The sequence below is a fragment of the Lipotes vexillifer genome, unplaced genomic scaffold (assembly GCF_000442215.2).
Source record: "Lipotes vexillifer unplaced genomic scaffold, Lipotes_vexillifer_v1.1 scaffold240, whole genome shotgun sequence".
Taxonomy (NCBI): Eukaryota; Metazoa; Chordata; class Mammalia; order Artiodactyla; family Lipotidae; genus Lipotes; species Lipotes vexillifer.
In genome coordinates, this window is record NW_006797481.1 from 2,123,534 (window position 1) to 2,139,796 (window position 16,263).

The 16,263-nt window shown below is 38.8% G+C and overlaps 1 protein-coding gene across 2 annotated transcripts in view; it reads right to left on the minus strand.

The window, feature by feature from the left end:
• Positions 1–2,680: 2,680 nt before the first annotated feature.
• Positions 2,681–16,263, minus strand: part of SEC23IP (SEC23 interacting protein) — a 46,020-nt gene continuing 32,437 nt past the window's right edge. Inside the window, exons 13-18 of one of the 2 annotated variants that reach the window (XM_007469567.1) lie at positions 14,075–14,230; positions 13,587–13,689; positions 12,106–12,291; positions 11,267–11,429; positions 10,321–10,422; positions 2,681–2,827 (exon numbers count right to left, since the gene is read on the minus strand). In XM_007469567.1, coding sequence (XP_007469629.1) covers positions 10,341–10,422; positions 11,267–11,429; positions 12,106–12,291; positions 13,587–13,689; positions 14,075–14,230 — 690 coding nt within the window. In that variant the 3' untranslated portion in view covers positions 2,681–2,827; positions 10,321–10,340. Of the gene's footprint in view, positions 2,828–10,279; positions 10,423–11,266; positions 11,430–12,105; positions 12,292–13,586; positions 13,690–14,074; positions 14,231–16,263 lie in introns of those variants that run through there. The other variant, XM_007469566.1, reaches the window with a different exon arrangement.

Sequence of the window (16,263 nt, forward strand, 5' to 3'; positions counted from 1 at the left end):
GGAATGCTGTGTCAGCGCCTCAGCTGTAAAGAAACGAATTCTATCAATTCACCTTAGAGGACCCGCCCTGGAGAACTAACTCATACTGACTGGTAATTATTGCTACAATGAGAACCATTAACTTGGAGGAAAACCAGAACATTCAGTGTCTGCAGCTCAATTCACCCTGTTCCCAGACGGCAAAATCTACATGGGAAACAAGTCACCACCAGAACGTTGCTCGGTAAACACTAAGTCTCAGCACTAAGGTATGACACCTCAAGTCATAAAAACCTGAAACAACGGTAATATACCAAGATCAACCACTCTGGAATTTCCGGGACAGTCCTGATCTCCAGCACTCTATTTATAATATTGTGAGTTGCTATTTTGCATATATGATCCTCCCTGCCAGAGTAGTGGTATCTATGCTCTAATGTCCTCATTTTCAAGGGTCTACGTAGAGCACACCTTTCCAATAACATACTTACGTCAAAAATCAATATAATCTGTTAAGTCCTTCTACTATAATCACACTCTGGTTTTGAGAAAAATCCTTATCTGGTGGATTCATGAACCACACAGGCCCATCAGACTTGGAAAGGAGTTTCCTCTCGTTATGGCCACGTTAACAAACCAGGCCTAGGCTGACCTCATTGGTTTTACGACTCTTTGACCTTCAGTTTCAGACACTGATGCTTTTTAACTTTAGTCCCAAACTCTGCACAGGAAACAATTTCAGAATAACCAGCGACTTGACTTTCCTCATCTGAGGAAGATGAGGGCATTAATCCAGGTTAGGGCTGGGTAGGAGGGTCCCAGGAGGTGACGAGCTACTGGGAAAAAGGAGGAGGTCAAGCTTTACTCAGCGGCTATGCTCTCATCTAGTTTATATACTGAAATTTGAAAAGGGTTCAGCTACTTTTTAAACGTTTGCAAACCACTGACCTGAATGGCCATTCTAAGGTCTATAAGTATTTAATTCTATTTCTGATTTTTAAAATTGTTTTATTCAACAAATATTTGGAAAGTGCCTTACTTTGTGACAACAGTGAACAGTAACACTAATAAATACAGACTCTGCCCTCAGACCTATTACTGTTTTGGCTGTTTTTTTTTAAGAGATTGAAGGGTGATATAAACTCTGTCCACAGCAGAGTTACCTTCTAAAATTCTATTTTATATTTTCCCAGGTGTTAAAATCACAAGATTCCTAAAACTGAGCTGGTACACGTTTCTACTATGGACACTGGTTCAAGTGTTTCTTCCCCTCTGCCCAATATTCAGAAGATACAGGCTGAATAATACAGACAAAACCAGTTGTAAGTTGAAAAATCAAACTGGATTTTATTAAAATATACATAAATAACCCTTATTTTTCTTTATTTCATCAGTTTGGGGAAGTTAAGAGGAAACTGAGAGGTAATAGCACTGGTGTAGAGAAATGAAGGCCAAAAGGGAGTCAGTGAAACTGTATTCCAGCCCAGATCTGCCACCCAGCAGCCTGAGAAAGGCGTTTAGTGTCCTCGGCTGCATAATGAGGTGGCTGGAATATATGCTGTCTGGGGTCACCTGCAGCTCAAAAACTCTACTGTCCTAATTCTGTCCTAATTATTAGGAGCAAATGCTATAGCTATGTATTAACTACAGAGCAGGTGTTCACAATGAAAAGTAAATGACCACTGAACTCATAGGAATACTTTTAAGGAAGACAAGAATACAGAAGTTTTCTGCTTTAAAAAAATGCATTGATGTTACTGTTTTATTCACACTAACTAGAATATATACACAAAAAATGTGTATCATATGTGGCTTTCAAAAAATTCTATGTTCCATGAGAACTATGTAAACAGTGTAAAATGTTCCTACTGCATGACAAAAGAAAATCAGCATTTCCACGTAGCATTAGGAAAATATTTAGATAATTTGAAGTTACAGTAAAACAAAGTAAAATATCACAGAACAGTCTTTTCATGAAATAGAGTTATAGTCTAAAAGCCAATACAGTTCATACTTTCAAATACTTTGGTAGAAGTGAAATTAATACAAAGCAAAAAAACCAAAATCCAAAAAAATTCTACCGTGGTTCTCATATTGATTGGAACTTTAGCAATGAGGCGACTGCAAAGCTACCTTAGATGACAAATGGAAAAACTTCTCATTTGCTCCCCACTGCTGGTGGCAATGATGCTGGGAGAGCACTTCACAAGTCTTCTGTGAAGTGCGGAGCGTCTCACTTCCTTCCACAGCTCTGCTCTCAGCAACAGCCTGGAAGGCTTCTTAAAGACAGCAGTTCAGCTTGGAATAGAAGTGATCTTGGTTACTTCTGCTAACAGATATAAATGACCCCGCATTAAAGCAGCTCAGAACTATAATTCACATTTAAAGTAGAACATAAATTTTTAAAAAACTGTCTTATTATAGTTTCTCAAGAAGTCCATAGAACATACTACATTAATTTAAAAAAAAGGCAAGTTCAATAGCCCACTGACAATAGTTTTTTAAGAAACAGAAACAACCGTCTGCATGCTACAAATATTTCTTCATTGATATCACATATTACTTTGACAACTGTACAACTAAACTGATCTGAGGAGTTTTTAACTGCATCATTTTAATAATTTCTTTTTCTCATCTATACAGCCCAAATGTGGTACTGATTTATTTCATTGTCTTTTTGTTCTGTATGTTTTCTTTTAAATGAAGCCCTACATCTGAGAATTACAGCAGAGTAACTGTCGGTGAATCACATTTCTGTCATCCATCACAGGAGCAGACTGGGGATGTCCTCTGAGGATTTTCTCAGCAATGTAATTTATGCTGCAACTTTCTGTAAAGACAAGAATGTCTTTAAAAGAAGAAAAAGAATCCTCAGTCAGCTTTACAAGCTTATAGTAATAACACAATAACGCACTGTCGTTCCTTTCTGAAGTAAAAGAACACACACACTGTCAAGTGCCAAACACTGCAAACTGCCTCTGAAGAACAGCCTGCGAGCACAAGTCCTCAGACAGGCCTTCTGGAGGGATGAAAGGGCATCAGGGAGTGTTTGGTGAGATAAACTAGCCTGATAACCTACATAACAAAATGAGTATAGAAAATAAAAGACAAAATATAAAGTGAATTATCTGTTGGGTTAATCTGAGGCTTTTTAAAGAACAATCCTAAAAAAGGGTAAAAGGGCAGAAAAAAATTATTCAGCAAAATTGTCTATGCTTGAATGAACCAAGTATAGAAGGACTGTTAATATTTTAAATTAATTATTTTATAGTACCAGCGTAACATTGGGAACTAACTTCTTGCCTAAATTTTACAACCACGTATAAGAAGTAAAACAATTACAGTGAACAAATCATGTGTGAAATAAAAGGTTCTTAATTTTTTATATCAGATGTATCACAGTCCCAGGACTACTACTGTTTGGACTTTGTTTTGCTTTGTTTTGTGCAGAGAGAATATCAGGGGAACTTAAATGATTTCAAAATTCATTTGGAATAATAGCCAAGAACATAGTATACCAAGAACTTGCACTGCCAGATATTAAAAACTTTCACTGATTCTAAGACAGCATCAATTGTAAGATGCAATATTGTTTTATGTACCATGCAAAGAAAAGATGTCCAGGGTATGGAATCTAAAAGGAGACAGAGACCCTCACAAAAAGTGGGGATACCAAATGGCAACAGCCTCAGTGAGGGGTTAAAAATAATAATAACAACAACGCTTCCTCCAGAAGAGAAGGCAAAGAAGCCTGCATGCCACTTCCTTGACAACAGGAAGAGGGGGAAATAATTCCTTGATATTTGCACTGGTACCTCCACCCTAACCTGCCTACAAATTCTGTGCTCTGAGTTCACACTACCAGCAAAGGCCAAGAAAACCTCAAGCAGAGATATTAGCTTCAACAGACGCAGACTGGTAGTGCCCCCAAGTGACTAGCAGAAGAAAACTCAAACCCTCTCAAGAACTCAACTTCCATTAAGACAACAGCTGATTTTTAAGATGCACTCCATATTTAAAGATACTAAAATGTGGAAAATACATAATATGAAATCAGATAAATCAGTTATTTCTCTGGTAGGCAGATAAATAACTCAATAGAAGAGATGTCAGAAAGCCCAGAAAACAAATATTGGGCATATGATAAAAAAAAGGTCAAACAATAGCACATGATAAAAACATCAAGCCAACGACAAAAGGATACACTGTTCAATATATGGCACAGACAAAAAAGATTAACTATTTAAGAAAAAAGTTCAATCCCTCTCTATACCATATCCTTCTAACCTATAAAGTTAGATGAAAAAACAAAACCATATTAAGAACTAAAAGAGAATAAATAGGGCTTCCCTGGTGGCGCAGTGGTTGAGAGTCCGCCTGCCGATGCAGGGGACACGGGTTCGTGCCCCGGTCCGGGAGGATCCCGCGTGCCGCGGAGCGGCTGGGCCCATGAGCCACGGCTGCTGAGCCTGCGCGTCCGGGGCCTGTGCTCCGTGGTGGGAGAGGCCACAACAGTGAGAGGCCCGCGTACGGCAAAAAAAAAAAAAAAAAAAAAAAAAAAAAAAAAAAAAAAAAAATTTCAGGTGATTGATGCTTGACAGGTGTTAAGGGCTAAGGTATCCCGACCGCAGCTTGCTTTGAAATGTTCAGCAAAAAAAAAAAAAAAGAGAATAAATATAATTATCTAAATAATAATTAATCTTAAAAGACTGGCCTACATATTTTTAAAACATGCTCCCCACCCCACCCCTCAAAAACCCAAAGCATAAAAATAAAAGGCAAATGTCAAACTGGAAAAAAAATTTGCAATGACCAAAGGTTAATACCCTTAACTGTCATAATTATAAATCAACCAGAAACAGAAATACCCCACCCCACACTGCCAGAAAAATGCACAAAGGTCAAAAACTGGCAACTGACAAAAGAAGAAATGGCCAATTAAATACATTAAACATGTTCAATTTCACTAGTAATAGAAATGCAAAATAAAACAATGATATAATAATTTCTAGCTATCAAATTAGCAAAACTTTTAAAAAAACCCAGTAATACCCAGTGTGGGCAAAAGGGTGCAGCATTTATATGGATGGCACATATATGGATGGCTACTATGAAACTTCAGCAACCTTCCTGAAATGCAACTTTACAACAAATACAGATCAAAAGCCTTTTAAAAATGTGACTATCCTTAGATCTAACAACATTACATCTAGGAATTTATGCCAAGCAAACAGTCAGAGATGTGCAGAGTATGTACAACTACATGTCAGAATTATTTATAACAGTGAAAAGTTGGAAAATCACCTAAATGTGCAACAGTGGTAGATAAATTAAGGATTTTAATAAACAGAACTATAAAATGAAATATAATGCAACTATTAAATATCCATGTATCTCTGAAGCACTGTTCATACTAGTAAAAGATTAGATAACCTATATGCCCATCAGTAAGGGACAGTTAAACAAATTACGGTGTAACAGTCAATGGAATACTACACAATCACTGAAAAGAATAAGGCGGCTCTTTTGTTCTGATATATATTCTTTCTGCCTGAGATGATCTTCCTCCCCCAGATATCCACCTGGCTCACTTGCTCAAATGACATTCTATCAGTGAGGATGTCCCTTGCCATTTTATATACAACAGCAACTTGTTCCCATCCCAAATGCACTCCCTCTCACCCTTTTCCTGCTGCTGTATTTTTAACCATCCGGCACACTTCCATTGCTTATTTACAGTCTGTCCTCCCCCAGAGGAAAGAAGATCCTTGAGGGCAGAGACTGTTTGAACCCCGGGGCCCCGACACTAGTACCTGGCACTTAGTAAGTAAGGTGCTCAGTGAATGATGCATAGATGATGGGTGGATGGATGGATGGGTGGATGGATATGGGAAAATCTCAAAGATACAAACACAAGAAGCATGTCTTATTTTGCTAGTATTTGTCTTTTAAAAAGGAAAAAATCATGTATGTGTTAGCAGATGTCTGGAAGGATACACAAAACTAGGAACGCTGGTTGCCTCCGGGCAGGGACACTGGGGAAGAAGTGTAAGAGGGAGGGCCCTCTCTTCTGTCACTTCTAAAAGGTGAACCAGGGACCTGGTGTTCCAGGGGGTAAGACTCCACGCTCCCAATGCAGGGGGCACAGGTTCGATCCCTGGTGGGGGAACTAGATCCTGCCTGCATGCCGCAACTAAGAGTCCGCATGCTGCAACTAAGACTCAGCGCAGCCTAAATAAATATATATATATATATATATTTTTTTTTTTTAAAAAGGAAGTCTCTTCCTAAAAAATAAATAAATAAAAGCTGAACCAACTGTATGTATAACCCACTCAGAAAAACAAATAAAAATGGTAAATATACACACACCCATGTTGTAGGCTGAGGTGGAAAAACTATACAATACACTCGCAAGTGGAAAAAAACAGGCTACAAAATAGCAAATAATATGAAATACACCGATGAGGTGGATGGACCTAGAGACTGTCATACAGAGTGAAGTCAGTCAGAAAGAGAAAAACAAATACTGTATGCTAACACATATATATAGAATCTAAAAAAAGAAAAATGGTTCTAAAGAACCTAGGGGCAGGACAGGAATAGAGAATGGACTTGAAGACACAGGGAGGGGGAAGGGTAAGCTGGGACGAAGTGAGAGAGTGGCATGGACATATATACACTACCAAACATAAAATAGATAGCTAGTGGGAAGCAGCCGCATAGCACAGGGAGATCAGCTCGGGGCTTTGTGACCACCTAGAGGGGTGGGATAGGGAGGGTGGGAGGGAGGGAGACGCAAGAGGGAAGAGATATGGGGACATATGTATATGTATAGCTGATTCACGTTGTTATAAAGCAGAAACTAACACAGCGTTGTAAAGCAATTATACTCCAATAAAGATGTTAAAAATATATATGAAATACACCAAGACTTAGAACAAGCTTAGAAGGATTAACTTCTAACACTTTTAGTTAGCAAGATTATAGGTGATTTCTGCTGCTTCTTTTCTACATTTTTCTGAAGTTTCTGTATGAGGCACTATTGTTTTATAATTTTTTAATGGTTTTTGAAGCACACAGAGCACTTGTTTAGCAGAGGGTCGCAGCACCCAGATCCCAGGGCACAGTGACTCCCTCCCAGCACTGCCTCAGTGATCCTCACTTTGCGTCTCCCATCCCAACCTCTGGGTCACCCACTGGGAAACTCCTCACTCCTGTGATTCTTCGACCTCATCCTGCACTGACCTCTCGCTTTTTTCAGTCTCTATCACCTCCCTTAGCTCCCTTGTCTTGCTCCTCGTGTCTTGGTCACCTGGCAAAACCCTAATCCTAGTAAACCCAATTATCTCTTACTGTGCACATCAACCAAGTAGCAGCACATGGCCAGAGAAAAGTCAGGCGATCGTGCTAACTGTACTCACTTCAAATTTATGACCAAAATATCGAATGGGCACTCAAGCCTGCAATACAATCCTACCACACTTTGCTGGTAAATTCCCTTTCCCCACACTCTGAGGTGAGTGTTCTTTTGCTCCCCTCTCTCCTCACGTCTCCCACAGCCCTTGACCATGACCTTACACTCACACACTTAGGACAGGAGGCCAGAGAACCCCGGTCTACCCACCACCACAGTTACCCACTACCCATACTGTGCCCTCACTCTCGGCCTTCCTCCAGTCCCATGGAAGAGGCAGCCCTGCTCTTTTTCTAAGACAAAACCCTTCGATCTGCCCTGGCCCTATCCCCCATTGACTTTTCAAGTGTTTCCTCTAATAATATCCCCTTTAGCTCTTGCACTCTCAACTTCTTCCTCAATACTGGATCACTGTCATTAGCAAATGAACGCACCTTAATATCATAAAATGTCCCTGTCTTATTTCTGTTAACCTTCACAGCGAAACTCGTTCCTCTGATCCCTTACCTCCCCTCAGCCCACTGAGCCTCTGCCGTATTAAAACAGCTTTGCTCAGGGTCACCAATGATGTCCTATGTCCTCTCCAAGCCAGTGGCCAATTCTTGGTCCTCCTCTTACTTGACCTCTCAGTGGCATTTCACATGGCTGATTGCTCTCTCCTTGAAACGATCTCTCAGCTTCCCTGAGACCACGAGCCCCTGGATTTTCTTTCACTTCACAGACTTCTCTCTTCTCTGCTGACACACTCCTAAGTGACCTCATCCAGTTTCTGGTTTCAGGTGGCAAGTATGTACTGATGATTCTACGGTTATTATTATCTTCAGACTAACATCATCCACTACCAACTCTCCATCCCCACAACCCCCGAAACCCTGCTCCCCCCACAAGCCTACCAGCAACCACTCAGTTGCTCACATCAAAATCCTAAGGGCCATCCTTAACTCTTCTTTCCCGCACTCCCCACACTGAGCTCATCTGTAAGTCCTGGACTTCGCTACCCCCGCACTAGACCTGAGTTCAATCATCTTTCACCATCCCTATCACTACAACCCTAGTCGGAGTCACCACCAGCCTCTTACCTGTTGTCCCTCCAGCCTTGCCCAACAGCCCACCCTCCACCCAGCACCCAAAGCAATCTTTCTAAAGTATTAACCAAATTATGTCACTCCTCTTCTTAAAAACGCCCAGTGTTTCCATTACGCTTAGAGTAAAACGCGAGCGTCCTACCAGATCCCTCGTAGCCGGGCCCACCTACCTCTCTCCTCTTCTCCCCTCTGGCTACACAGGTCTGCTCTCTGTCCCTCAAACACAACACATCGGCTCCGTCTCATGGCGCTGGCAACTGCTCTTCCTGCCTGGGTTCTTCTCCCCGTATCTCCAGGTGTCCACCTCCTTCTCATCATTCAAATTTCGACTCACACATCATCAGCTTGGCAAGGCCTTTCCTGGAAGCACCCCCAGTCACTCTCAACCTCTTCCTATTTTGTCTTTTCCACAGAACCTATCAATAGCTGACATTTACTTTTGAATTAGAGTACAGGCTTACTGTAACCTCCTCCCAGCAGAAGGCAATCTCCTTAAAGGTGAGAATGCAACCTCATTTACCACTTATCCCCAGGATGAAAACTGGCGTCTGGCACATAGTCAGTGCTGAATAAATATCTGTCAACCAACTGAATGACTATTTCATAATTGAAAATCTGGACTGAGGTAACTCTTGACATTACATTTAGTTTATTTTAATATTATAATATCAGAAATGCTGAGAACTGATAAAACTGTATCAAAAGTCTGATTACAAAATGGCCTTTTATACCTCTTACCTACTCTGTTAAGGTTTTCTAATACACATTAGGAAATGACCTAAATATCCATGAACAGGAAGCTGGTTAAATATGATGGGGCATAGCCATACAATGGATTCCTATGTAGCCATTAAAGAGAATGAGAAAGATCTACACAAGTTACTATGCAAGCTGTACGGCTGATCGACAACATCAAGTTGCAGAACAATATAGTCAATGAGATCCCTTTGTTTTGACATGAACACATATTTGATTGGACAGGTACAGGAAAATTTCTCTAAGAAAATCCTACTAAAAGTGGTTACCTCTCCAAAATAAGAAGGTGAAGACTGAACTTATCATTTATGATTAAAAAACCAAAAAGTGCCAGGAACTACTTGTGATTTCAACAATCTAGAGCTCACCACTTTGCATTTCACTCTATCAAAGGCTATAAAAGTTCTAACTTTTTAAAAAACACATTACCTATTTTTTAAAGTGATGTATAATCTAGCGAGGAAAAACTGGCATCAGTTGTCTCAGGAGAACAGTCAGGTTACAGAGTGTGGCCAACTTGCAGGTTGGTTTATGCATTATAGGTTTAACCCCCTTCTCTATTCCTTCCCTCGATAATGACTGCGGATGCTTAAAATAAAACCTTTACAATTTTTCAAGCAGTTTGGGGTTGAGGGGGGACATGTGACACAGGCTTACTCAACAGGCGTGAGTAAATTTTCAGAGATGCTTCTGTTTTCCTAATTAAGATAGATAGATATAACCAATACTACCCTTTCTCACCTTCTTCATGCCCCAAACACAGATGTGCTATCTAGAACTATGGGAGCTATCTAATAACTATGAGGCAACAAGAGCCAACAGGCAGGTGAAAAGATGCAAACGATCTAGTGACATCACTCAATAGACGAACCCTTCCTGTTATGTAAGAAAAATAAACCTCTATTTTTTTAAGGTATTGTGAGTTCAGTTCCTTAATGTCTCTATTCTGAATTTTTAAAAAAAGAAAGAAAGAAAGAAAAACACTCAGAGGAAACAGAAAAAATTATAGTCAACATCAACTCCATAAAAGAGGCTTCAGAATGAAACATTCAGAATTTATACACACAATAAAGATAAACTCACACAGTGAAGCTGAAGTCCAATCAATGCTGGGGCTGCTCTGGACTAATGCTCATTGTTCGATAAATTTCTTTAAGTAATAACAGGGCAGTATCTTCAGATTCCCTATTACAAAGAAAAGCACATTTACTTAAGAGATAATTAGAAATTAACCTCTAGGACTTCCCTGGTGGTGCAGTGGTTAAGAATACGCCTGCCAATTCAGGGGACAAGGGTTCGAGCCCTGGTCTGGGAAGATCCCACATGCTGTGGAGCAACTCAGCCCGTGCACAACTACTGAGCCTGTGCTCTGGAGCCTGCGAGCCACAACTACTGGGCCCGCGTGCCACAATTACTGAAGCCCACGTGCCTAGAGCCTGTGCTCTGCAACAAGAGAAGCCACCACAATGAGAAGCCCACGCACCCCAACGAAGAGTAGCCCCCACTCTCCGCAACTAGAGAAAGCCCGCACACAGCAATGAAGATGCAGCCAAAAATAAATTAATTAATTTTTTAAAAAAAGAAAGAAATTAACCTCTATGCATAAAGATGGAGAATGCAGCTTTGGTTCTATTCAATTCTACCTAAGAAGGGCAAATGAAAATAAAGTAGTGTAATCTCAGAGCTGTCCTTAAAAACTGGATGAATACCAATCAGCTCCAAAACAGCTGTGCTGCAGTTCTCCTTGGTGACGGAGGATACACAAAAGGATGGCTTTCAAAGTCCCTACCATTACCATTCTGTTTAAGGCATCCCTGCAAAAACGGTGTGCAAGTACCAAAGGCCTTTGGTCAAAGGCAGAAGACATGCTGCCATCTTGTGGATAACTAAACTAAAGGGGGAAAATACTGATTTTGAATATATGGGCATTCAAATTGCAAATGGTAAATCAGCAAGAACCTCACTAAAACTGCTGTATGTGCTGCAACGTAAAGGCTACATGAATGTTATCAAAGATGAAAATACTTACCAATAGCATAAGTGACTCTGAAGAGCGAAAAGATATTCATTAAAACTCTCTATTGGCTTTTCTTGAAGAACATAGTCAATTCGGCGGCCTCCGTTTAACATTCCAACCTTTCCTAAGTAGTCCTCATCCTTGGAAAAATCTGGACTTTCAACAGTCTTTTCTGCTAGAATTTAAACCATTTCAATATCAAAGTCAATCACTTAATCATTATCCTTTGACTTTAGCTGACCTTCTGGGCTCAAGAGAATACTGCTTGACACACGTAGCAACCTGGGGAACTACCAGGCTCACTTCCCATTCCTCCAAAGAGCCAGGGGAAGAGGGGCTGGTTCCCCGAGAGAGAGGAGAAAGAGCCCACGAGCCGACAGAAGTTTTGAAGAAAAGGGGTGAGAGAGCGTTGTAGAAAGAAAGGAAATAGAATTAGAATCTGAAAGAATCAAAAACATCACAGCACAACGACCTGACATTACGTGTACAGTCTACAACGACACGGTACAGTCAGACACAGTACCAGGAGAACATTTCTCACAGGGGGTCATTCAGATGCCTGAATACTAACTTAGTTCTCAACTCTAACATTCCACTCCTGCCTTATGAATCTCAACAAAATTTTAAGCCTGCAGAGTAAAAAGTTCAGCAACTATGAGCCCAAAACCTAGGGAAAAAAAAAAGGATGACATGCATTTTGAAGTACAGTTTATCCTAACTGATTTTCCGTAGGAAGAGCCTCTACATTGCAACAAAAAAGACTGCAGTGGAAAACCATCATCAAATAATTTACGCGTGCTATGTTCACAAATAATATCTGTACTGGAAAGTGCCTCAAATGTCAAATTTACCTTCAACTACTTGCTTTTCTTCTTCTTCTTTGATTTGATTGGCTACCTTCTCCAATTCTTCCTGCAGCTGAGTTGAAGAGGTATGAGCACGGGCAAACTCATTTAATGTCTGCCAAGCACTTTTCAGAGAGCTAATGAAACCCTGCTTCAAATCAGATCCCATACGAGAGAGACTTTCTTTCAACTCTAGAGATTAAGATGACATATCAAGTTATTAGTTACTGGGTTAAATTCTGCACCACAAAAATTAAAACAAAAGTTATACTGCTCTCAGACAGGATAAGACCTCTTATTCTTCTCTTTTTTTTATTATTATTATTTTATTTTTTATTTTTTTACATCTTGATTGGAGTATAATTGCTTTAAAATGGTGTCTTAGTTTCTGCTTTATAACAAAGTGAATCAGTTATACATATACGTATATTCCCATATCTCTTCCTACTCTTCTCTTAAATGTCAAATATATGGAGTTTCTGAGCCAAGAAATTCCAATGTATTAAAATGTTTTGAGGAGTCTTATTCTGTCATTATTTTTTAACAACTATACTTGATCCAGCGTAAACCTATACATTTCCTCTCTCCAAAAAAAGAGTTCAAATACCATAAAAATGTAATAAGCATATTTATGTGTTTTTTCTACTGTAAGTTAAAAAATGGGCCCACACTATTAAAAAGATGACTGTTTTTCTAATACGTATTGGTGAAATGGTTTTGAGAATTTGAGATTCTGATATAACCACAATTTAAACTTCTAATTTAAAAATGAAGAAACTCCTGCCCCTTCACCTTTTCTGTTTTTGTCTAATAAAAAATATATGAATTCATATCTTAGCATATCAAATTTCTCATTTAACTTCAAAAGAGTTGTGTTTATAAAGCATGGTGCAACGTTAGAAAAAAAAAGAAAGATATTTTAAATAAGAGGGCATGATCACTCTTCCTTCTTTTAAACCTATGGACAAGAAGTACTATACATCATTAGCAGGCATAAAAGAAACCTAAACCCTACTTGGAATTATTATTAATCCATTTTGTTTAATGAATTTTTTTAATAGGAAAATTTTGTTTAGTTAGCAAGGAAAAAACAGCTTGCTTGACTTATCAAATTTTTATTTCTTGATGGTTTGGTCATGACTTCAAAAGTTACTTTGCTTCCCAATTCCAAAAATTATAACCAAATTCTATCAAAATCTATGCACCTCATCATTTTATTACCAACTTTCTCCATTCCTTATTATGTCAACAATTAGAATGTTATCAAGGAGAAATCATTAAGGAGAAGGAACTCATTCATAACTTTACAGCTCCTGCAAATAATTAGTAAACATGTTCTGAACAATGTAGGCATTTAAATAAATAAGAACTTAAGTGTTAAAATTTTCATAACTCATTACAAATGACAGGAAGGACACAATTCATTACAAATGACAGATTACAAAATGACAGGAAGGAAACAAGTTTTTATAGTATTTGCTTTTTACCTAAATGAAGTCTTTTTCTGCCTTTGTGATGTGGAATGAGAACTGCTTTTAGGTCCAAATCTGGTACAATCATAGGTTCTAATCTATATGCCACTGGATCAAGCTACAAACAGAAGAATTAGAAATCTATGAAAAGCTGTTTTGAGTTATATATCTTAGTTGAGTGATAAAACAGGTATCTGGCAAACCAGAGATTTTTATTTTCTTTTCACACCTTATTCAAATACTGGTAATTATAAGAAGACTTTCAAGTTTGCGGGTAAAATTACTTGGCAAGCAAAGCAAGAAAATTATTTCCTTGAACAAAGGTTTTTTGGTAGAAAAGTTTATCAGAAAGTATCAGACTGTATTTTTTAGGTCAGAGAGCTGAGTTGTACAAAATCAAAATCAGTATTAATTCCTAAGAAATAAGAATCTGGGAATCTATTAGGATAAAGAGGACTGGCGCTTCGTCTTCTTCAAAATAGAAGTAAATGCAGTTCACTCACTGGATGATAAATATTGAAGAACCCTTTGCAGGTAGGAAGCCTGTAGTTCTCATCTATACTATCCATTCCTCGAATAGTGAGAAACATACCAATTGGAGATCCCAAGGCAAAGAAAATCTCTGGTTCAAAGTCTAACGAGTTGTAAACAACAGAAACCTAGAAAGGATCAGAAAACAATGAAAGATGGTCATTCCAATGTCATGTAATACAAAATTCAAAAGTTCAAACTGGAACTGCACTTAACTAAAAGCATCCCAGTATAGCTGGTGCCCCTCAAGGTATGGCTTACAGTGCAGATAATCAGTCACAGACAGCTGCTGCTAGCTGAAAAGGACCAAAAAATTTCCATTTGAAATCTTTACATACTAATACATCCTGTGACTATACTTTTACTTACTGTGTAAAGAAGTAAGTAAGAAGTAAGTAAAAAGCATAAAATATATAGTGTATGGAAGTATTGTATTTATTTTAGTTATAAATGTGGTCAAAACTACAGACTCTAGAATCAAACTGCCTGGGTTTGAATCCCGACTCCACTCCCCACTGTGTGACTGACCTTGGGCAAGTTTCTTAACCTCTCTTGCCTCCACCTCAGTCTCCTCATCTATAAAATGGGGATCATAACAATGTCCAACTAATAATGTGGTTGAAAAATAAATAACCTAATCCACATAAAGTGCTTAGCATATTTTAAGCATCCAATGACTGTTACTTCTATTATAACTACCATCCTCATTCAATAGGCATGTTTCTTTCCATTAGAAATGTGAGGGTAAGCTGTGTGACAAAGCGAGAGAGTAGCATGGACGTATATACACTACCAAACGTAAAATAGAGAGCTAGTGGGAAGCAGCCACATAGCACAGGGAGATCAGCTCGGGGCTTTGTGACCACCTAGAGGGGTGGGATAGGGAGGGTGGGAGGGAGGGTGACGCAAGAGGGAGGAGATATGGGAACATATGTGTATGTGTAACTGATTCACTTTATTATAAAGCAGAAACTAACACACCATTGTAAAGCAATTATACTCCAATAAAGATGTTTAAAAAAAGAAATGTGATTTATCCAAAAAGAGCTCGTTTGGGGGAAACCTCTCAGTTCACTGAGAACTGCCTAGAGTGAGAGAAAGCACCCACATTCGGACAGCACTCTATAATTTACAAAGCTCTTTTGTTTGTTGCTCAGGGACAGAATATGAGTCTTCATCATTTTAGTATCCTTAGAATGAAGAACAATGAATGGCATAATCCAAGTGCATGACAGAGGTCCACGGAGAGCGAAGGGCATGGCAGGAACCCTTGTGCCCGCTTATCAGACGAAGACAGTGAAGTCCAAATAGGTGATGTCACTTACCCAGGAGCACACAGTGAGTGGCAGAATGAGGATTTCTAATTCCAAAACCAATGCTCTTTCTACTAACTAGGCTGCCCTTCTAACAAAGTCTAGACTTCACATCCCTTTGTTTGCCCTTATATTTGCAAATTCAATAGTTTCTGCTACTGATGAGGGCCACAAGATACTCTCAAGATTATGTATCTTCCCCCAGTTCCAGAAAAAAAAAGAGAAGAAAAAACAAAGTTAAAAAAATTATAAACTGGAAAAAATATTTACATCAAGGGACCAATATCCTTAACATATAAATTCTTAACTATCAGTAAGAGAAAAGCAACCCAATAGAAAAATAGGTAAAGCAGCACCTCACACACACACACAAAAGCCTAAAAAATAGGTGATAAAACATCTAAATAGTGCTCAAAGAAATACAGTGAGATACAGTTATCAAAGACATAAATGAAATACTAAAAAAAAAAAATTAAAATCTATTTTCAGGTAAAAAATTATTTCTTTAGAAGAAGTTACACAAGTAAGAATACTAAGTATTTTTAAAGGAGAATGATAATATCAGTACTAGTGAGGGAGAGAAGAGAGAGGCAATCTTATAAACTGCCAGTTGGTGTACAAACTGGCACAACCTTTCCAGGGGCAAGTAGCAATCACTATTAACATTCTCATGTGCACGTCCTTTGGCCCAGCTATAAATACTTCCAGTTATCTAACTGAAAGAAAGAATAAAAAATGTACACAGAAAATTGGTTTAAAACTGTTTATCACTGGATTGCTGAAAAGAATGAAAAATTGCCTACATGTCCAACATTATGGGTTGAATGTGTTCCCTCCAAAAGAGAAAT